We start from the raw sequence: 23,407 nt of genomic DNA on the forward strand, positions 1-23,407 counted from the left end.
GGTAGGCTGCAGATGCCAGACTGTTGGTTATGGTGCTGCATGAGTGCACTGCCACGCAGGGATTCAGTGGAAGGGAAAAAAAGGATTGAATTGTGAGCAGCTCCCTATTTTTATATCCTGTTTCTCTCTTTCTCAATGGGATGTTTTCTTTCTTTCACAAAGGAATCACAAAACAAAGGGATATACACAGAAGATCTGAGGTTATAGAATCTTATCTGGCCAAAACAGAAAGAAGAAAAGTGTAGAGGTATTTGATGTTAAATGTCATGAGACTATAGAGGCACTATTCTTTACAGAGAGCAAATGAGAGATGCTTATGCTTGTAGTTGCCTTTGAAACCAACTCCCAGAAGTTGCAATAATAACCTCTTGCAAAACAGCTACTAATCCTTTTCTGTAACTGTTCCAAGCTGTCTGTGCATCCCTCACCCCTACGATGTGTCAACAGCAAACTGAAACAGTGCTTAGCGTCCCTAATGCTACAAGTGTGTTAAGAGTTAAAAAAAAAAAAAATAAATCAAATATCCTTTGTTCTTCCAGCTCTAGACATAACCACTTTCCTGTCTGGCAAATTTGCATATTTCTTGCCACAGCACTCCATTCTCAGAGTTCTCAAGAGATAAGGCAAACTCATCTAGAAATCACTGTATTCATATCTAATGGTTTCAGGTGCTGCAACTATTATCTGCTCTTGAAAAAAGGTCAAGGATATTAGTGAGTCATGTTTTTTCCTCCATTTATTTCTACAGTTCAGCGTGGGTTATCCTTTATCTCCAGCTGGACGAGTATTGCTTTAACATTCTTCTGGGTGCTGGTCATACAGAACCTGATTGCCTTTTCGTTAAGCTAAATTTATACTGGCATGCCTCCTCTGTCTGCTTTAGGCTTTCAGCGGGACGAGGGAGGAAAACATTTCTAGTTCATTATTCAGCGAGATATCAGTGATGAAATTACAACCCCACAGCCGCTTCGTCTGTAAGCATCTCAGCCTTTCTAATGTGGTGAAAAGCTTTCATGACCCGAAGACAGGCATTTGCTGGACACTGGGACTTCTGGGATGTGCTGGTACTTCCGAAGCCAAAGCTGTCAGGCTTTTTCCTTGCAGGCAGCCTCCCCCTGATCTAAACCTCTCTCTCTTACTATTCATTTCCCCTTTCAAATCAGTGGATGCACACAGAATACAACAGGCTCCGCATCTGCCGATTACTGCAAGCACGACCAAACCCTTGGAGCTCAAGTCACAAATACGCAACTTAACATGAGGTTTCCTTGACAAAGTCCTGAGGCAATGATTGTGCCTTTGCTAGCTATTTTTTCCTTACTGATGCAACCACCCACAATGCGGTAGGAGCTTGCAGCTGACAAAAAAGGCATGCCGTGATTTGGAAAAGCTAGCCCACAACTATACAGGCCTCTTCTGGACAGCGATACAAAGCTCACCAACAGGTCAAGCCTACAATAAGAAAATGTCAAGCAGGCTACCTGCTGTGATTTCTCATAAATTTATTAAAGAGAGAAACGTTGGCTTCTGCACAATATTAGCAGAAAAAACCCCACACTACTTATTTATTAGATCCAGAAGGCATTGCTGAAGAAAGCTCTTCCCAAGACTATTACAATGCTGGAGCATGTCCTAACCAGTAGACCGTTGACTGCATCTCAGAAAGCTCATATAAGAACAAGACGGTGAATGCTGAAAGGTCGTCATGCTTTCATGCTTTGAAATAAAAAGCTCTGAAGCAAAATGACTGCCCACAAGTATATAAAGAACAGTGGCGCAGTGATCAGGAGTGCTCTCAAGGTCACATTTTGAAAAGATGGAATCCATGTACAAAATCATTGATTCAAAAATAAAGTGGCGTTTCCACATGCAACCACCCTAATAGCATGCAACCAGAGGCAGCTCAAACTCTAAGGGACACATCAGGTGTGTGCACAATTACCTAAGTAGTCCCACGCACAGCTCTTGTTCTTATTTCCTTAACCATTTTGCCTTGTGTATAAGCCAGTAAGTAATCAAGACAGCACTTTAGCACCACTCAGTGTATAATTCTCCTACAAAGGCAGTCGCCTGCTCACAACACACTACGTACATGTGCACGCACATGTGCATCTTTTGTACTGGAGAAGTACTTGAAAATCCTATTTACCTGTGGCAAACAGAAAGCTTTTTGTGGATAACTACCTTTGGTGTCTTAAGGATCTGAAAAATGCGTTGTGGTTTGGACTTCCTTTCTCTTTTAAAGCAAATGCTTAAGATTGCGAAATCGTTACGCCCCAACATAAACACAGGGGAAGCTGACAGTGCTGTCATACTAAATTTGGAACCCCAGCAGTTGTTTTGTACTACTGTAGTGCAGAGAAAAATGACCAGAGATGTCCCCGTGACTATACAAAACCAAGGACAACTGGGGTTACTTTGACGGGCTTCAAAAAGCTATGAGCAAGAGAGGGCAAAAATTCAAATTTAATGAAGAGGATGATCCAAATACTCAGATTGGAAGATTTATTCCCCATGCCCTCTGAGGCAGCCCACAGGCTGTGCCAATGGGGAAAACCAGCTGCCCTTCCAAGTACATCACTTGGTATGTTCACTTCTGCCGCGCAGAGTCGGTGACCGGTTTGAACTCCTCTCCTTAGCTGACCTCTTGGGCTCAGGGGACTGCAAATAATCCTAGTGTTCAAAGTCATCTCCAAAGTGCCACAACGGGGGAGGAAGTGGGATGGACTGATGGAGTAAGTTACAAAAGCCAGTAACAGGACGAGGGCGAAATGGATGGGCTCCCAGTAGCAATTAGGGTGAGGAGCTGCACTGCAGGCTCCAGCCTGGTGACAAAACCCCCTGGATCTCTGCATAACTAAACCGCTCCAGCACCCATGGGACAACCAAGCAAAACAAAGGATTTGCAGAATGGAACTGGAAAGACGGTAAGGGCGCAGGGCTGGACATGCACTTTATGTCACTGCAGGACCTGAAACGTCCCCTGTGCCTGCCGAGTCTCGTCTCGGCAGCTCTGCCTTTAGGCCCTTTAAAAAAACTCTGCAAGGCTCTAGTTTAAAAGCAGAGTTAAGAGCTCCAATACTCCATGCTGAGGACATCTCAACACTCCACTTCTCTCATACTGGAAAGGTCCTTGTATTTTGATAAGATCATATTATTTGGGTTTTTCCTCCTCAGCTCTGCCGGGGAGACCCCAGCGCTATGCTTCTATAATGAACAAGACAGGGGTTTCACAGTCAATACTTTTATTAGCTAGGTAACTCTGGTTTCTCCCCCTAGCAAGTGGTCTCTGTACACTGAACCCGAGAGGCGTCATGTGAAAAACAGAAGGCTATAAGACAACTGTTTAATACTAGAAATTCTGCACCTCTGAGGTTTTGTATATTTTACATTAATATGTACAATTCAATAGGAAGAGGCCATGCTAACAGCCCATAACTACATTAACCTTCTAGATTGCACTGTCTTTGAGAAGCACATAGTTCCCGAGCTGCTCATCTCCCTCACCAGTAGATGTCGTCTTCAGGTTTGACCCACCAGGTACAGCACTTTACATTGATCACAACACTGTGCTTTCAGTGACTCACTGAATTTGAGCCTATGTAAAAAGCCACCACCACCTAACGCCGTCTAAAGCACAGCACTCTTCATGCCAACACATTTTAGAAGGAAGTACTGCATGAGAGGGAACGATTCCTGCTTTTTACGTGGAAAATCACCTGAAAACCTTTTCAGTCTGAATTGTGTTTAACTGCCCCAGTCTCTCTCGTTGCTCCTGGCCACGTTCTCCTCCATGGCAGTGACCTAGCTAACCCTGTTTCCTCTCCTTCATGACCACACCGCAGCTGATACAACAGCAGACAGTCATCAAATTCCCTTTTTCGTCCAAGCTATAAATGCTTCGTTTCTATCATTTTTCCTCTTATGTAACTGACATTTCTTCCCCTCTCACCAGAACTGAAAATGTGAAGTGTCTTTCAGGCCGGCAATGCTGCTAACTATTTGTTTTCTTCTCAAATGGCCTGAACGCTTTTTAATTGGTAAGATGCTGACAGAGGAAATGGCAACGATGGACTCGTGCAAAAGCCTGTCTTTCATCTGCAGGACAGCAGATTTGAGATCAAAGGCTGCCAAGTTCTTGGAGCAGGTTGGTATGCTGCGGCAAGGGAAGCCTTCGCAATGAGGAGGGAGCTGCTGGAGGGGCAACGCAGCTACCTCACCTTCGCTGGCCCTGGCTGCGGGAACAGCAGCTGCCGCTCATGCCAGAGAGGTTATACGAATGAGATACTGGTTACCGACAGGCAGCAGAAGGAAAGAGGGGTAACACGATGTTGAGGTGGAAGCGAACAGGAAAAAGAGTCTAATAAAATCCAAATGTAAATCCTGCATTTTCAGGGAAGTAAATGTCATTAAAAGTAGTGTCATTAAAAAAATAAATGGCAAGAACAGTGGGTGCAGTGTGGTTGCACCCCTTATACCTACACAAGCTGCCCATCCAGCTCAATGAAGGAAAACCAACAGTCCCAGCTGGCATGCAGCAACACTTTCTTCGGCCAGAGCAGGTCAAAGCCATGCAGCCACAAAGATCCAAGGCCAGCACACGAAAGCTCAGGTATGGCCTGCATCTGACTTCATTCACTAATTCAAGTATGAAACACAGGTAAGAAGCCAAGAAGACAGACCGTCTCCTTGCCAAAAGCCTTTCAAAGGTATTTGTCAGCAAATGTACTAGCGTGTGCTTTGGTGTGGTCAGCTTTCAGCCCCACAGAACTCTGTACCTTAGGGAATATTTACAAGGAGTTGGAGACAGGTAACTAAAAAGATGTAAACGCAAATATGCTCTCCAGCTTGCATGGATGTGAATTTTCTCTGCATCTCCACTGGAAAAGTTTCTGGGCTCTGAAAAGTGAAAAGGCCTGGAAACAATTGCCTTAGTGATCCAACAGCAATGCAAAAAAGCTGTGTGAAGCAAATAACTTGAAAATAAGTCGTGTCTTGCAGTTTATTCGCTTCCCACGCTAAAACTGAACCACTGAACCGCTGAACCACCAAACCACCAGATCAGTAAAGCAAACTGGGCATGCTGGGCAACAGTGATCACCCTTTCTCCGACAGTAACACTCCTGCCACATCAGAAACAGTGAATTTTTTTGCATTATCTTGGGGAACATAATTAAATCGGCACTTGAGATTTCATGCCATTGTAGCACTGATTTTTTTAACAAACTGCTCTTAACTCTCCAGTATTCTTCCTTTTTCCTTTTCTAGAATGCTCTTGAAAAGGGTATGGAAATCAATTGTAGTTTTGCAAATAACAATGCTGTACTGCAGCCCTCTTTGGAACGTAACGCGTGTTTACACCTGGAATTATTCTTAGTTAATGTTTCATGCAGGTGCTTTTATTCTGCACTACATCTGAAAGGAACTAATCAAGAAAAACTGCATATGCAGACAAACTAAAGCAGGGTAGCAAAGTTCTGTGGAAAATCTGAAAGATAAGCGATACCACAGAGGAGACAGAAGTTGGAGAACTGCAGAGCCTTGCTGTTTCAGACACTGAAGTTCATGGGTCATTTAGGTCTCCTGTTCTTATGGAGGTTCTTTTTTAATCCTCTGGCTACCAGTCACCTGAAAAGGCAGTGGCGGTGTCTGAAGCCAGAACTACAGCAATATCATGTCAGTAGAAAATCAATCAAGCAGAAGAAAGCGTAATCTGATGATGTAACTGCATATTAACACCCCTGTTTCCCTCTCCCCAAAATCCACAGGTTTCCAAGTACAAATAGGATGAGGTACTAACAGCTAGTTACAAGCTACAATAGCTTGTTAAAATCTAAGGTCATTACAAATTTTCCATATTTTTTTTAAGAAACACATGTTCTGATGTGCCATTTAAACTGGAATTGAGCCCAGCAGTAATATATATGTTATTTAAAAACATCACAGATTTCTGAAAGTAGCTACAAAGCAAGATCTGTTTGGAATTGCTCAGTTTTATGCACGGAGGTTTCTGCATGAGCTGGCAGATATATTTAAATTTTCTATTTATACAGCAACTTACATCCATGTTTTACAAACATGAAGGAATAAACTTTGTAACTGCCTTGTGAAACACATCACTATTTTAGAACTGACAAAATCCACACAAAGAGAGATAAACGCCTTGTCTAGGATGAAGGTAGGAAGTCAATTAATAGCTAGAATCTGCACTTTCAGAGCTGGAGCCTTGCATATATGCCTTCTTTGCATATAAAAAGTCACTTATCTTCAAACAGTCATAAGATCGGTCATGTCATATAAGCCTTTGTATACAACAAAGTTCTCCACACAGCAGCAAAATGAATTCAGCTTTCTTGGTTTCGTGAAAATGCAACCAAAGTAAATGAGCAAGTAAACTGCTGAAACAAATCCAATGGTCAGTTCAACTCAAAACCAAAAGTTTTACTGGGGGGGGTTTCTCTCCAGGACACAGAATACAGTGGTTCAAACCTCTTTCAAAATTTCAGTTTTGAACCCATGTTTTAAAATTAAGCTCGGGGTATTTTCATCTCTCCTTCCTGATGCTGTCTTAGTCTACCAGATTTTCACTGGCATAGGGAGAACCCAGTTCCCCTATCTCTGAAACAAGCACCAGAAGTACTCGGCTACCGCATGACCCTTTTGCACTGAATATCCAGTGATATGATGACTGGAGTATCTCCAGAGAGAGCCCTCCACACTGGGACTCGGGACTGCTCAGCAAAGGGGTGGTCTCCCACTGCATCGGTTACTCTACTGGTAGGGAGAATCGTTTCCACCCCACAGACCTAAAAGTTTTATTTTCAAACAACCTACTGGACAAATATTACCTGAACTCACAGTTCTGAGATAAATTAAATTGCTTCAGAAAAAAATAAGTGGCTGGTTGGTGCTGCGCGGGGTTGCTTCTCCCTCCCTCCTTCCACCCCTTGCTGGAACTAGGCTACCTCTGCAGCTACATAGCTAGCCAACTACTTCAGACATGCTTGACGGGTATCATCAAGTACGAAACCCGCCGGTTCTTAACAGCGAAGCATAATAAAGTCCGGAGAAGTCCTTACAGCCGTGCTGACACAGCAGTGGGGGGCAGGAGGCAAGTGGAGTGGGAAGCGGGGAACTGGAAGAGTTTGTGATGGAGGGAGAGGGTAGGACGAAAAGAGAGAAGGTACTGACAAACAAGGCATAGCACAGATCCTAGCTCTAGATTGTCTACTTTATGCTATGGCAACATGGAGCACTACAGGGGATGGACTCCTCATTTCATAGGTTCATTCTCATCATTTCTAGTATCATCTGAAATCTTCAGTGGCGATAGCCCCACAGCTCTTCATTTGTGTATTCATTTGTTTATTCTTCACCTGTTTATTTTGTACCTTATGTGCTATAAAATGCAAATATATATTGGTTTAGCTGCCGGGAGTATGTGTCTTTGTTACCTTTAAGAACATAAATGCATTGCTGAGATTTGGCTTTTATCTGCAAATATTTTATGAGATCTTTGACTTCTTCCCAGATCTCAGTGTGTGTTGGTTGCCGTGAAACTCCAGCAAATGCTCTGCGTGACTGGTGAATGCAATGCCTGGTACCTAATGCCCGCTACAACTAACGTAGACATATAAACCTAATTAATCACTAGTGTAGTCTCAAGAATTGTCCGTGTTGTCTGCAGGACACTTAGCACTGGCTTGAAACCCCTCAATGCTCAGCAGACAAATATTTAGGAGTTAAGGCTGTAGGGCTCAGGCTGGCACGCAAAAGCAAGTAAAGCCATGTTCCTTAGAAGAAGAAAGTCTCTGGAGTCAGCACTGAGGCAGAAATCCTGAAAATTACTACTTCAGGTGTGTGTGGTTTGGTTTTCAATCCTTCATATAAGGTCTCACTCAGATTTTTTCACTCTGAACAGGGAAGGTAGAGGTATTTCACTGATACTGCCTAGTAGCCGCTTCCCTGACAATTTGGCTTGTGCATCCTGCAGGAGAAATGAATTCCTTCAAAATATTACCACTGAAACAACAACAAAAAAATCTGTTGATAGCCTACGCTGCAGATGTTTGCTTCTTCAACACAATTTCATCTAAATTTAATTTAAAATGCTGAATAGTTCACATTAATTTAAAACAAATAGGGCACTTCCATCAATGTACCATACTAATAATGTGGTTGTGGTAATAACATACAGTCATGGTCTACACTAATTATAAGACCTTGTTAGCTTTCTTGTTTATATGGTACTAAAGTCCTACGTGATTTAAACGAGCCCCTGACCTCTCACAACAGCAATAACAGGAGTACTTTGCACTCATACGGCACCTTTCATCTCGGCGCGCTTCTGACACATGAATTTTCATTACATCCCTGTGACATCCAGGTAGGCGTCTAGGCACACTTCAAAGGCAGGGGAACTGTGCCACCGAAAGGTTACGCAACTTGGCCCAAATCCCCGGGGAACGCTGGGAATGTGAACTCTCCCATTGCTTGTTCTGAATGTCCAGACAATAACACTTACCCCAAAAATGAGCTTCATAGAGCGTTAATCAAAATGTTTAACCCCCTACTAAGTTTGCAAATGGCATGGGCAGATGATAAGCTCACTAATTCTTTTTGATACATTATTCATGACTTGTTCTCCTTTTCTGGCAACACTTTTTTTCTTAAGAAAAAAAAACAAAAAAAAATTGAAATACAGGAAAAAAAACCCAGTTTGTTTTTCAAGCAATTATTGCAAAAATAATTTGGAATCCAAAACATTTAGCACTTCCTTTATGGCTCGCCTGTTTGATCCCAACCACCACACTGCGCGCAACATACGGCAATTCGTCTGCAGGACCGGAGCACCTGAGCGACCTCAGGAGAAAGCGGCAGCAGGACTCTCCCTTGCTCGGTTTTAGTTTCCAAGGACCTACAAGCCGCTGAACAACATTATGTCTGCATACCTAACAGTTATGTTGGCAACTAAAACTGCCCAACCAACAACTAGTGACAGCAATTGAAACTAGTGATTCAGGGGCTGGCCATATGATAGCTAGAAAGGAAAAAAAAACCTCCTACTCTTCCCGTTGATAATTAAGGAACGACTGCAGCCAGGCCCTGAGTTCAAAATGTTGCTCTCTGCCCGGCCTTTGCCACCCCGTGAGCAGCAGAGAGAGTTACCAGCCACATTTGCAAATTGTATTTAACACTGCCTAGGGCTGATTCGGCACTTCTGAGGGAGTTAGTGAACTAACGCGCACCTCGGTTTGCCCCTCTTTATAATAATGCTCATGCAAAGGTACACGTACGTTACCAATCAGGCCACCACAATATATGTGAGCAGCTCTGAAGCCGAGTTAAAAGGAAAACTGATGTGGGTGGTGACCGATTTTTGAGCGCACGGGGTAATGGTGGTATTATTTGCTGGGTGAGTTGTTTGAGGTTGTGCTGAGCTCCATCAGGTAGGAGCAGTTTATTTATTTCCAAGCCAGTACATCCAACAACATTTTTCAGGGGAGCCAGGATTTTTAATGCAAACTCTGCTCTCCAACAGCTGAGCTCTAAATAAAACACTAATTATTGTGAATCTCAGCATAAGATGATGAGGGTCCAATGCCCTCACCAGCAGAGCGAAAGGGAGAATCTTTCTTCTGGTGATAAGCGTTAAGCTCTTGGGAATAAAACGCTCTGTTGTGTATATTTGTGTGTGTGTGCATATACCTAGAGAAAAATAAATACGTAAATACATGTGTGCACACACACACACACACACACATTTGTCTGGAGAAGGAATATTCAGCCAAAATATTTGGGACAATTTTCCTGAAGGCCTTATTCTAAGAAGAAAGCTATGTAGTATTTCATTTCATAAAAGCTATGTAGTACTGTAAATAAATTGTAGGGGAAATGGGTTGCAGAAGGAAATCATGGAAATAGGTTAGAAATGGTTTATTTCTCTAATCCTCTGCTAATTTACCTGGTCATGCATCAGGACTACCTTTTTTAGGGGGGGGGGGGGGGGCGTGCGGAATCAGGTATTTGTCTAAGAAGATTTTATGAGGTGAACAGATGAGGTTAGCTCACTAGATGGGAGTAACTCTGTAATACAGCCTTGTCCTAAAGTGGTATTGGATTAGGGTCCAAAGGTCAACAGGAGGCTCTTCACTGGCTATAGCGGTTCTGGAAGTGACTGCAGGAGATGAGCTTGTTCATTTTTCTGAGCATTGCTCCAGCATTTTTCACTTCCTACAAACTGAACAGCCTTGTCATAGAAAACATCTCATATGGGGCAAGGGTGACAGTCATAAACTATGTTTTGCAAATACTCGCTAGCCTTACTGTAAATTTCCCTTAAAGTAGCAAGAAATCTAGACACAGTCACATACCAAGGATCTGGCAATTTCCTAGTGATGTTTGCTACCGAATAGAACTATTCAACACCCAGAAAAGCCTCTCCAGGTTAAAAAAAAAAAAAAAAAAAAGCGAGATTCTCTTTGTTTCTCACTTTTCAATCTCAAGTACCTTACAGCATTAGGTTTTGTTAAAAAGGCTCTGCTTTGAACACTCTGCTTCCAAATACTCTCCCTGCTTGAGAGAGCAAAGTATGAATGAAACACATCAAAAGGGTTTACGACTTACAGCATTTCTTAAACACCTCTTCTTCCCTGGTCAGGCAAGGTCCATTCTCTCCCTAAGTTTTTACAGTCATCTCTTACTTCTGACCTATGGTTCTCCTGTCTCTTTTACAGTGTTGTCCAGAGCGGGTAACATTACTTCATGCAAATTTTACTTCCCTTATCATTCTTAGAAATCTTTTTTATCTGCAGCATACATTCACAGGAGGAGGTACGGCAGTCTTTTCAGAGCTATCTGTTGGCACACCCATTCTATGTTGCTTCCATTCAGCCCTGTCATTAAAATTATTACCGTTTTGGAGAGCAGAAAGGTGACTGGCTCAGCAAGTCAGTATATTTTCAGCCAGACAAGTCCAACAGTCATGTCCTACAAGTGTAAAAAATAACTTCATGGATTATATGCAGGAAAATAAAATCCCTGTCCTTTTGTCTGTAAGAGAATCTCTTCAGACCTGAAGTAACTTTGTCCCTGCCTCGGTTTCCTGATTTCCCTGTAGGTAAGTCTCCCACTAGGCTGGCACAAAAAGCATCCTTCCAGCTCCCACTCCCAAGCTGGGGTTTTCTGCAGGAGTCTCTCCCTGGTCGCTAGATTTCCCCCTTTTCATTTAAGCACCTCCCCAGGCTGCCATCTGAGACAGGGGATAACCCCAGCTCCCCTGGAGGGCCAATCCTATGGCTTGGCTATCAAATAAAACACATTTTCTGAGATATTCCGTCCCTCAGACTGTCAAAGTTGATTAGCTAAGTGCTTACACGTACCATCCACACGTTAACATCCCTCCCGTGCCACTGGTACCCAGCCAGACAGAAAGTCCCTCACTTACAAAATCATCATCCCTTGTTTGCCAATTTTTGCAGCCCTGGTCCAGAGCACACTAAAGTCAAGGGGATGTTTTTCATGGGCTGACATGGATTTTGAAACAAGCTGACCTTGTATGAAGCAAACTGTATACATGCACCTGTCATACTCAGTTGCTGAGTGAACTGCTTTCGATTTAACTTCTGCTGTATGTTATTATCGTGGCACAGTTATTAGCATTTAAATCACCTTTTCCCTTGTCATTTCTATCTTTAGTTTTCCCTTTTTCCCCTCCCCGAGTATGACTGATGATAGAAGCCTGACTTAGTAGGAAATTATGTAGTTGTTAGACAAGGATGGAATTGCATTTTTTAGTATTACAGCTTATTTAAATTTAAAGGACTAGGAAGCAAAATGCGATTAACACAGCCATGACAAATATATGATTAATGTTAGCTATTTTTTCCCACTGTAATATTTTTCCTTTCACTTTCTTCTTTACAAATGGGTGAAAGCACACACTTAATTTTCTGGTATCTTTGCTCAAGGAGCATGGGAGCAAGCGCCTAGTCTTAGAAAACAAGAGCTTCTCAGCAAAACTGAGTGACTCAGGACAAGGATAAAAGCTGTTTGAGACGCAATACTCACTTTGGCTGCCCAGCTTAACACTCTGAGTAAGTATTAGTGTCTACTGTCCTACTAAAAATGTAATGATAGGCCCTATATAGGGCAGCCTGACACAAGACCGGGGCCTTACCTGTCATAAATACCAGAACAAGAGAGAAGAGATTTCCCCACCCCACAGCGGTGTGGCGAACAAGCACCCTGCGTGGAAAGCTGGGGCAAAGGAGGAGCGGGTACAGCAAGCACAAAACACGTTTTTAGTGCAAACGCGGCAAGCGGGGATTAGGAGGGCTGCACATAAGGGGGACCGAGGGCAAGTCAGGGGACAGCGGGGCATCTTCTCAGTGCCCGGGACAGGGGACAGCCTTCGGCCACCAGCGCCGCTAGGGAATTCCCGCAGGGTGAAGTGCGCGGATCTGTTGACGGCCGAAGCACGGCGGCGGCGGCGGCTCCTCCTGCTGTGCCCCCATCTTCCCAGGCTTCTGCCCTGTGGCCCTCACCGCGCACTCCGGGCTCACAAACCACCGGCGGCGGCTCACCTGCCGCAGCCCCGCCGGGAAGCCGCCCCCTCACCCAGGGGATGCGGGGCGGCTCCCCGCCGGGCTGCCGCCCTCCTCCCGGGATGCCGCGGCGGGGGCTGCCGGCGGCGGGGCTGGGGGGGGGCCGCTGCGGCAGCGGCGGCGGCGGCGGCGGCGGCGGCGGGGGGGCCGCGGAGCCTCTCGGCAGCGGCCGGCGGGGACGGGCGGCGGCAGCCGGGCCTCCCCCTCGCCGCGCCCCGCTCCAGCACGCCGGGTCCCCGGGCTGAGCCGGCGGCCGCCGCCGCCTGCGGGCTTGCCGGCTGCGCCGCCGGGCCGCGCTGCACTGCGCTAGGGGCTGCTGCACCTGAGCGGCCGTGTCAGCGGCGGGACAGACCGCAACCGACCCCCGGCACATGCGTTATGTAATTTCAGATTATATAATCCTAAAATACAACGCGGGGGACAGGATGGGACACGACCCAAAACCCAAGCCAGAAGGCGCCGTCCTTCCCCGCGCATCCAGCGGGGCGCGGAGCAGCCCGCGCTCCCGGGCCGCCGCCGGGGCACGCACGGCGGCACCGGCCGCCCGCCGCCCCCAGCGGCGCAGGGACCGCCGTCCCCGCGATGCGCCGGGGGAGGACGCCGGGGCCCGGCACGGCCCGGCCCGGCCCGGCGGGGAAGGGCCCGGCCCGGCCCGCCTCTCCTCTCCTCTCCTCTCCTCTCCTCCCCTCCCCTTCCCTTCCCTTCCCTTCCCTTCCCTTCCCTTCCCTTCCCTTCCCTTCCCTTCCCTTCCCTTCCCTTCCCTTCCCTTCCCTTCCCTTCCCTTCCCTTCCCTTCCCTTCCCTTCCCTTCCCTTCCCTTCCCTTCCCTTCCCTTCCCTTCCCTTCCCTTCCCTTCCCTTCCCTTCCCTTCCCTTCCCTTCCCTTCCCTTCCCTTCCCTTCCCTTCCCTTCCCTTCCCTTCCCTTCCCTTCCCTTCCCTTCCCTTCCCTTCCCTTCCCTTCCCTTCCCTTCCCTTCCCTCCCCTTCCCTTCCCTTCCTTTCCCTTCCCTTCCCTTCCCTTCCCTTCCCTTCCCTTCCCTTCCCTTCCCTTCCCTTCCTTTCCCTTCCCTTCCCTTCCCTTCCCTTCCCTTCCCTTCCCTTCCCTTCCCCGCCGAGGCGCCGATCCCCGCCGGCCCGGCCCTGCGGGAGGGCGAGGGGTGGCCGCCGGGGGAGGCGCTGCCTTACCTGCTCCCCGAAGTCGATGGCGATGTTGGTGATGCCGAGAGGGACCAGGAACCGGATCAGGGGCCAGTAGTTAGTGAGCGCTGGAAATTTCACCATAGTCCCAGCTGCGCGGTGACCCCCAGCGCATCTGCCGCGGCAGGAGACGGCGCGGGAGGACGGCGGGGGGGAGGATGAAAGGGCAAAGGAGGAGGGTGCCTGCGTGTCCCTGTGCGTGAGTGCGAGCGGGGCGGGGGGCGAGGGCGAGGAGCGGCAGAGCCCCTAAAAATAAAGCGGGCGGGGGCCGGTCCCTGCCTGCCCGGCGCGGCTCGGCCCTGGCGGGTGCTGCCTGGGCGGCGGGGCGCGCTGTGCTGCCGCCTTAGCAGGAGACCCGGGAGATCAAGTCCATCCCCGCCGCCCTCCTCCCACACAACAATGATCCGCCGCCGCCGCTGCCGCCGCCGCCGCCGGCGGAAAAAAAAAGAGGAGGGACACCGCCGCCAGCCACTGGTGCGGGCAGCGCTGCCATCCTCGGGGCGCGGGGGCCAGGGGAAGGGCCGGGCCGGGGCCTCCCCCCCGCCTGACGCTCGGGGCGGCGGGGCGACGGCCGCGGCGCCGCGCAGGAAAACGCCGCCCTCCTCCTCCTCCCCCCCGCCGCCGCCGCCGCGGGGCCGGCGCAGGCCGCGGTGCGGGGCCGGCCGCCGCCGCCGGAGGTCCCTCTGCGGGCCGGCGCGGCGCGGGGCCGGCGGCGGTGCGGGGCCGGCGGCGGGGCCCGGGCGCTGGGCGCCGCTCGCCGGCGCGGGCTGCCGGAGCACGTGGGTTTGACACGGGCTGGGCGGACGGGTCCGTGGCGGCGGCGGCGGCGGCGGCGGCGGCGGGGGAAAGAGCGGCACCGAGCGGCTCCTCCTGGCGCCGGAGCGGCCGCGCTGCGCCCCCCGCCCGCGGCGGCGGAGGGGCCGAGGGGCAGCGGCCGGGCCGGGCACCTGTCCGAGCCCCCGCCCCGTCCCGCTGCAGGGAAGGTGGGGGTCCTTAACGGGGCGCGAACCGAGATGTCCGACCCGCGGCTTTCCTCCTGGTCGGACACCCACAATAAATGAACGGCGACCGCTTGCCGGTGCGGCCGCGTCGTCTTTCAAAGTCTCTGCCCGAGTCCCGGGGAAGGGAGCGGGTTTGTGCCCCGGGGCAGCTTGCAGGGGGGTCCTCGCTGGCTGGGGGCACGCTCAGCCTGTCTCACCCACGGCCTGGACAAGCCGCCGGGCTCGGCCAGCGTGAGGGCCGGGGGAAAGGGGAGAAAGCAAGCCCCTTCTGAGCGCGTTGTGGAAGTTTCTCAACGTTTTCAGACTCGCAGGGGGGTTCGGGGTTTTGTTGTAATCGAGTTTCTCTGGGGCATTTAGGTTTGTGGTGTCACCTTCACCTTGCCACCTTCAAGGAGGGTTGGCAAGTATTTCGGGACGGTGGAAGCCCTGTGAGGAATCAGATGTCTGTAGCTGATGCTCAGGAGAAGTGGCCAGCAGAGGAGTGGTGGACAGTCTTCCTCACCCAAAGTCTGCTGTGCTAATATGTTCCTGTAACCAAGAGCCATTCCACGTATTTTGGAGAGTCAGCAGGAGGTGAGCTCTGAAAATCCTTCGCAGGCGGATGACAGGCCGTGGGGTGGGGTTGGAGCGGGAGAGCCCCTGGTTCCCGGCGTGACTTGGCAAAGTCAGTCTCAGCTGTCGCTGGAGGCTTTTTCCCTCCTACGGCTGGAGCTTGTCTCAAACAGCAGCCCTTAAGCTGGTACAGCCTTCCTTCTGGGTGCGCCGGAGCAAACTCAAACGCTTACGAGAGTGCAAACCTGCCTTCATCCCGTAGATCACTTCAAATGCCACGGCCGTGGTGTCCCGGGGATGATGGAGCGGAGCAGTGCGAGGCGGGAGAGGACAACAAACTGAGAAGAGGGGAGCAGGAGCTGTTTGTGATCGCCCGAGTGTGTCTGAATTAACAGCACCAAATCTTCATCATCCTAAGGAAGATCTAATCATCTCCAGATGGGCCAGCAGTCGGTCCATCGGACAGCTTCAAACCGCATCCGCGATGGGGATCATTCGGTCTCCAACCGACCAGACTAAAGTTGGGCTGAAGTACAAACTCTCACGTAGATGCAGGGGCCTTGCGCCAGCTGCCTTGTTTTACTCGTTCGCTTGCGTTGAGCTGGGTTGCCTGCCAGTTTAGACATGGCCTGTGCGTATGCTTATGTGTAAGTTGTAGAAGATCTGCATAGTAGGTCCCTTTCTTTGAAGCAAGTCTCATGGCTTTTGAAGACAAGGCTGGATATATTTCAAAGCATTAATTCAATACTAAATTCTGTCTTCCTGAGGCTGTATTTGGTTTTAGGTAACTGTATTGCCAGTAACTAATTTCTTCCTGATAGGACTAGATTTTATTGGGAGTGAGGCCATTCCTCCTTGCCATGGGTCTGAGAACAACTTATAGCTGAAATTCCGGAAGAATATTGTTTACAGCTCTGTATTTTTACATATTTTCTCAGTAAAGTGTCCCTATTTTGTTTCAGTTTAGAGGGATGATTTTTTTTTTTTTAGGGGAAAGGAACCTTTAGTGCCGTTCTTGAGCCAGAGAAAAGTAAAAGGGAAGCCCCGAAGCCACTTGTAAATATATGATTTTAACTTGGCGTTTGAAATTTTCAGGTGAGCTGATGTTTGAGGACTACCTCCTCTCATTCCTGGCAAAAACAAGCCACCACAAAATTAAAGCTTCCTGAATCAAAACATTTGGACGCTGAGTGTGTGGCTCACAGTGTGAACTACAAAGCATACATAACGATTAATTACTTTGTCACAAAATTATGTTCAGTCCTGGAAATACTGAGACACCCGAGTAGTTTAATGGAGTACAAGAGAAGAATATCCTTTTGGGGGTTTGTTATGTGTTCATAAGGTAGCTGATACTTTTGAACTCCAGTAGGTAATGAATCACGCCCCTTACATCTGTAATTAATTTCCATCTGATCGGTCGCTTGAGAGCTCTGATTAACTTTTTATCTTCCTGCTGCCCAAAGCAATAGTACAGTTTTATTTTAAGAGTAGTTTACATTTTACTTCATAACATGGCCTGGAATGTCCTGGGAAAATGTTAACCTAATTGATGCTCTCCTGAGCCCCGTATATTGAAATCATTAAACTTATTTAATAAAATGTTAGGCTCTGGTTTAGGCTTGTCTGTCTGCTTCCCATTCATGTCTTCTGTTTTGGGATGAATGTAGTTCTTGTGTGCCTCTCCTTCAGCCCAGGTCATATTTGCTCCTCGAATGCATTACAGAAACAAAATTGTCTTTGGAAGCAAAGAACAAGGATGGTTTCTCACATCTTCAAGTCAGTAGTTTGCTCAGCTGATGAGCTGAAGAAATAGGTCATTTTAGCTGTCTTGGGCAAAAAGCAGTGATTAGCAATCATTTCCTTTCTAGCATATTTTCTGTTACGCTACATTTCTTACTCATATACCAAACACTGTCTGTTTGTTTAACGGAATAAAAAAGACACGGAGAGGACAGCAGGAAATAATTAGACATAATCTCTCTGCTTTTGATAGAAAAATGATCTGGTCCAGGAGTATCTTGGATGGAGGCATCTCACTGGAGATGGAAGTCTGTATGGATCACGTACACTGCTGTAATGTGTTCCTCTCAGGTATTTTACAGTATAAATGATGAAACGTATCAGAAAACTCCCTTGTGCCTGGTAGTGAAATGTGTCTGTAGTCGTTGCTTAAGCAAGAGTGGAAGTCTGAAGGTGTCCCCAGTAGCGGGTTGCATCAGGACAGCGCACGTTAGCTTTACTCACGCAGTCAGAAATCCAACGTGCGGATCAGCGCGTGAGCTCTAACGTGTGTTAGAGTCCCGGTCCTTTCCTGAGCTCAAAGCAGGCCCCTCACCACAACTACACCATGAGAATCTTGAGCGGACCCTGCTATGGTATTGCCTTGCGTCAGAAAGATGCCGCTGTTTCCTTGTTGAGGCTGCTGCTAATTACCTACTACAGAAAATGGGTCTTGGTTCTTTTTTTTTTTTAAATCGCTGTGCTTGGTCTTTCCATCCCCAGTTGGCTGTTTAGCTGTCACCCCTGCTTTTCTGAGCTACTGGGTCTCTTCCAAACCTTATCTTCTACCTAGGATTTTTTTTTTTCTTACAGTCTAGCAATTGGAAAGCACTCATTGTATAAGGAATTCAAACTAGTGGATAACAAAATTTGTGAGCCAGCCATTCCATAAGAGGACAGGTGAACTGAGTTTCCAAGCCTACAGGATGGCCAATAATTCTGGTCTCTGAATGGCCTTGGGCTGGGAGAGAGCAAACGACGACTGTTTTTTCCTGTTTGTTATCTGACAAAGTGGAAGGACATCTCCACAGTCATATTCTACTTCTATCCTGAGTATTCCTCCCCCTGCAACAGCTGCCTCTTGCAGACAAAACTTTTAAGTTGGAACTGAGTCTGATGCGTATTTCCAGCTCTTTATACAACAATAATTAAAACAATAAGATTGTCATTTGAAAATGTTGTCAAACTATGACTGAATGTTACTGCAGGAATGCTCAGAATGTGGGTCTTCTGCACTTAGTGGAAAAATCCTCATTCCTATTTAGTATTGAGGAATAAAAAGCAAAAATCATCTAGCCACTAATTTTTTCAGGGGCCTGGCCAGACACAAAGCTTGTTTTTAAGGAATCTTCGTGACCCAGCTGAAGGTCCCCTTCTTCCCTTGCGACCCCAGTTCTGCAGAAAGCCTGTTCCTAGGAAAAATGTATGCTCAGCCTCTTCGTTTCCTGCAGGGCAAAGGAGAGCTGTATGCACATTTTCTCTTCCTAGGAGTAAACTAAGCCTGTGTCACTGCAGTCACCGTGAGTTGTGCAGAAAGCATTCATCTCAAAGGGCTGGTGGAACTCTCCTTGTCTTACTCCTCATGCATCAGCCGTAGGGTCAAGGGCACTGTGTTCTTGGGCTGTGTGCCTGGCCGTGACTTCTAGGCTATTGTGGTCCATAACTGGAAAGGCGATAGAAATACTGCAGGGAAAGTCTGTATATTTATGTAATGTTTTATTCTATGAATGGGTAGAGCTGAACTGAAAGATCAGAAAATAGCCAAAGGAATCGGGGTTGTCAGTCAGAAAAGTGTCCAACTAATCCAATTCCAATTTAGCTACAGCTCTGGGCCAAGACTAAAAATTGTCTTTACAATCATCCTAGGTCCCCTTCCTCAGGCCAGTCTGCTCTGTCTGCAGCTGGCTTGTCAAGTTAGATGATAAGGATGGTGCCCTGCAGGAAGCCCATGTGTTTCTTTTGTGGCTGGCACAAGTGCACTGGCAGCTTCAGGCAAAACTCTTTCCCGGCTGATGAAACAGGAGAAGCTTCCTATTAATGCTTAATAGACCAAGATAAAAAGAATGTCAGTTTTCAGTGGCACAAAGAGACCTGGGTCACTCAGAAGTGCCTGACACATTTTTCAGGTGAGAATCAAAGTGCTGTCTCTGGTCACCTGCAGCAGGGAACCAGCCCAGAACATGCCTTCTGCCACAGGGCATCTGGCACCACTGGCTCTTTAACCCCCATCTTCACAACGGTGTCTGCTCCACCGCTCACTCAAGCTCACGGCCTGGGGTAACCCCAGCTGTATGCACGATTTGTGGTCCTGGAAGCAATAGCCTGATGTTTCTTTTGGGCTTGTTTCTTTTGGGCTTCTTTCCGAGTCCAAAACTGTATCTTCTTCTTCTGAGATGACATGAGGCACGTGAATCTGCAGCAGCTCCGAAACAAGGGAGCTGGTGGGAGCAGCTGGTCTCAAACAGCAGGCTGCCAGTGGTGGGGATACGTAGTGATGACCAACTGCAGCTCCGCTAACTAAGGCAATGCTGTGCCATTCCTTAGCGGATTAACCCCAATGGCTCCTTTTTCAGTGTTGGAGTTGCATAAATGGGAATACTGCATTGCAGGAGGCTAATGGGACCAGGCTCTGCCCGAGTTAAAGATTTCTCTCTTTCAACTGCTTGCAGCATTGCATCTGCAATCCTAAGGGACTTTGGTGCTTATGAACCTTTGTGCTGGTTTTGGTTGGAGTAGAGTTAATTTTCTTCATAGTAGCTAGTATAGGGTTCTAGTTTGGATTTGTGCTGGAAACAGGGTTGATAATACAGGGATGTTTTAGTTACTGTTGAGCAGTGCTTACACAGAGTCAAGGCCTTTTCTGCTCCTCACACCACCCCGCCAGCGAGTAGGCTGGGGGTGCACAAGAAGTTGGGAGGGGACACAGCTGGGACCAACTGACCCAAGGGATATCCCACGCCATATGACATCCTGCTCAGCATATAAAGCTGGGGGAAGAAGAAGGAAGGGAGGGACATTCGGAGTGATGGCGTTTGTCTTCCCAAGTAACCGTTACGCGTGATGGGGCCCTGCTTTCCTGGGGATGGCTGAACACCTGCCTGCTGATGAGAAGTAGTGATTGAATTCCTTGTTTTGCTTTGCTTGCATGCACGGCTTTTGCTTTCCCTATTAAACTGTCCTTATCTCAACCCACGAGTTTTCTCACTTTTACCCTTCTGATTCTCTCCTCCATCCCACCGATGGTGGGGGGAGTGAGCGAGGGGCTGTGTGGGGCTTAGTTGCTGGCTGGGGTTAAACCATGACAACCTTGTGTACTACAGAGGGGGTTGCATTGTCCTCACATCAGGCCTGATGCTCTGGCATTGTTTCATGATCAGAGGGAGAGAAGCTTTCTCATCATCAAAGCAAACATATACAAATGTTGGATTTCCTCAGCATGAGAGAAATTAAGTCTTCAAACGTAGGGATTTTTTGTGCTGTGTGTAGGGTTTTACCTTCCCAAATTTCTAAATTACAGTTTATTTAATGATTATATGCATTCAAACATCTTGACAGAAATGCAAGTAATAATTTAAAATATTTTCCAGAACTTATTTCTATTTAGTAAATTAAAATGTATTTATATGCTTAATATGCTTTGATTTGCCTGGAATTCAGAATCCATTTTTTTATGTACATTTGGCATCTTTGCTGCAAGCATTAGGACATACTAGGACTTTCTGCAGCCTGTTTGCTTCTCACTAAAACATCTACGTGTAAGATCACTTGCTGTGCTATACATGAAATGTAACACACGCACAACCTTACAAGTAATGTAAAGTTGCAAAGGTCAATCTTTATGGCTTTGTGTATCATTAAAACAGTAATCAATATTAGACTTCAGATGTCTGCAGAGATTATTGGTGTAGTTGAACAACATTTAACTAAAACTTGTAGGAGGTGGTGGTGAATTTGTGTTCCAAAGTCCCATATTCTATGTCTTTTTATGATGTTGAACTCAGTAATTAGATTAATTGTTGAGAATATGTTTAAAAGTTTCAGAAATACGCATTTATGAGCTTGCGATACTTCATCCTCTCTAGTTTTCTTCAGAAGGGGGTCAGTCTGTCCTAAATATGTCTTGCCAAATATGGCTTCTGTGTTATTGCAGCAATCATAAAAATAGCGTCTGTACTGCACCTATAGTAAAGTAATGAGTAATCTAACATATTTGTGAAAAGATAGTAATGTGCAAACATGCAAAAATAGGCATTATTTATTAGTGCTTGTATGACTGAAAATGCTATAGTATATGCATGCCTAAAGCCAGTATTCCCAGAGTACTCTAGAACTTAAAAGTAGTAGCAAGTTTTATCTTTAAAATGTACAGTGCTGCTCTTTGATGTCTTAAGACACTGCTACTGTCTGGCCATCTAACTATAATATTTGATAAAATTTGCTTATTTTAGAGAAATGAGATTTTGTTCTTAAGTTCTTCTTATTCACTGGGAGCTTTTAAGAAATATTTGCTTTTTGGAACGAGCATTCCATACTTTTATGGTAAGGATGTTATTCAAGAGGATACAAGGAAATGCTAAGATGCCAGGACAGACGATTTATGAAACTACACAAAAACACTTTTCGACACTTTCATTGCCCTTGATGCCTGCCAGACCCAAAGTGCTTTAGAAGTCTGAGTTGTCCTCATGATATATGCTGCAATACCAGAAGTACCAAGGGCAAGAAGTGCCCCTATTTCACAGATGGGCAAAACTGAGAGAAACAAATGGCTTGTGCAGGCTAGGCAGGGGGACATGTATCCTAAGACCTGTAACTGACCCTTTTGCATCTTCTGATCTATTCAAGTTTTTCTGCTGAACCTAAATGAAGAAAAAAAGTAAAAGAATTGGTTCACAGACAGGGAGTCTAATCTGCCTAGTTAGTCTATAAGTATTTAGGGAACAAGCAGAACTTTAAAGCTAAGTATAGTCTGTTATTTGCATGTGGATAATGGCCTTATCCAAGGTCACAGACATTTATTGTTCTTTTATAGATAAAGTTGTATCATTGTCTTCTCTTACAAAGAACTAAAAGAAGAAAAAAAAAAACAGCTTCAGCTGAAAGTTGAAAATATTTCCTCCGAGGCCTGGATATTTTGGATTCTTAAAAAAAAAAAAAAAAGCAGCCTGTGTAATTGATAGAAGAATGTAAGCTGCTCTCAACCTAACTAGCATCTTACATGACTTATCAAAATGCTTACCCCTGAAAAATGGATTGGCCATTGGTCATCTCTTTCTGTCCCTGCAAGATGTTCATCTCTTCTAATAAGGGAAGGATAGATACTGGATAATTGAAGGAAGTCTGTTCAATTTTCATTCCCTGGTTAGAGACACAAAGTCAATATCGGCCTATCCAAACAAAGGCAGTTGGTGGATTGATGAAAAACAAATGGTAAAAATATAAAAGCAATTCAACTCCAGCAATACAAAAATTCCTCTCTTTCTTTATACTATTTATAACTACCCCAAAAGGCAGGATGGTCAGGTCCTCTGAAAAAGGAAGTAGTGATGGAAAGATGAAAGAATTCAATTTGCATTATAATATTGGAATTGCCTAGTAGCCGACAAATTTCAGCAGATCTCTTAGTGATAAATTTTGTTATTTTGATCAAATGCATTCCTACATATAAAGATGAGTTTGAGATTTAAAAAAATCTGAAGTGCTTTCTTTCACTTACATTCAAATCCAGTATGAGTGTAGAAGTCTCCTTTTATTTCATGAAGGATGCTGAATAACATAACTATTGGCATTTTTCCTTCTCCCAAAATTTTTGCTGTCTTTTTTTCTCTAGTTTCGAAACAATATTATGAAGGGACAGAAGAGACTGGGCGCAGTACTGGCTGTCATTTGCATGTGGACATGAAATATCTTGGGTGGGATTGTCTCAAAATCCCCCCGCTTTCCCTTCCAGAGATTTCATTAACAGGATTCACATCCTTTCTAGGACATGGAAAACTAAATGTTTTGAGTTACATTATCAAACTTTTCAATGGCTTGCTTATTTTTCAGGTGCAGTGCAATCAGTTTGCTAATCCCCTCAGACTCCAGATTTATACTTATTGTCTAAACCAGGTGTATTTGTATGTGGATACAGTCAAAGAATTGTTTCTTGCATGCAGGTGGAATGAGACTCTATTAGCTGAATCATATTGCGCTAAGATAAGCCTAAAAAAAAGAATGCTATAGCAGTCTTTTCTGCCTATGGGAATTCAGATTAACATGTTATTATCTTA

The 23,407-nt window shown here is 46.3% G+C and overlaps 1 protein-coding gene and 1 long non-coding RNA gene across 7 annotated transcripts in view; one reads left to right on the top strand and one right to left on the bottom strand.

Moving 5' to 3' along the window:
* ANKH (ANKH inorganic pyrophosphate transport regulator) overlaps nt 1-13,926 on the bottom strand; it is a 103,186-nt gene extending 89,260 nt beyond the window's left edge. Inside the window, exon 1 of one of the 3 annotated variants that reach the window (XM_087760959.1) lies at nt 13,789-13,926. Coding sequence is in view for 1 of the 3 variants with exons in the window: in XM_009472042.2 (XP_009470317.1) it covers nt 13,789-13,884 (96 nt within the window). In the remaining 2 variants the exon portion in view is untranslated. Of the gene's footprint in view, nt 1-10,626; nt 10,771-13,788 lie in introns of those variants that run through there. The other 2 variants (XM_009472042.2, XM_087760967.1) reach the window with 2 other exon arrangements.
* Nucleotides 13,623-21,012, top strand: LOC148057441 (uncharacterized). Of its 4 annotated transcripts, none has more exons than XR_015705515.1 (3): nt 13,623-13,857; nt 15,159-15,374; nt 15,616-21,012. It is a non-coding gene; the product is annotated as an uncharacterized LOC148057441 (long non-coding RNA). The 4 variants fall into 4 exon arrangements; XR_015705513.1 differs by having other exon boundaries at nt 13,624-13,861; XR_015705512.1 differs by lacking the exon at nt 13,623-13,857 and adding an exon at nt 13,858-13,995.
* The last annotated feature ends 2,395 nt before the right edge of the window (nt 21,013-23,407 follow it).

Source organism: Nipponia nippon, unplaced genomic scaffold, assembly GCF_047370975.1.
Source record: "Nipponia nippon isolate SJK-2023a ecotype South Korea unplaced genomic scaffold, ASM4737097v1 scaffold_1, whole genome shotgun sequence".
NCBI classification, from domain to species: Eukaryota; Metazoa; Chordata; class Aves; order Pelecaniformes; family Threskiornithidae; genus Nipponia; species Nipponia nippon.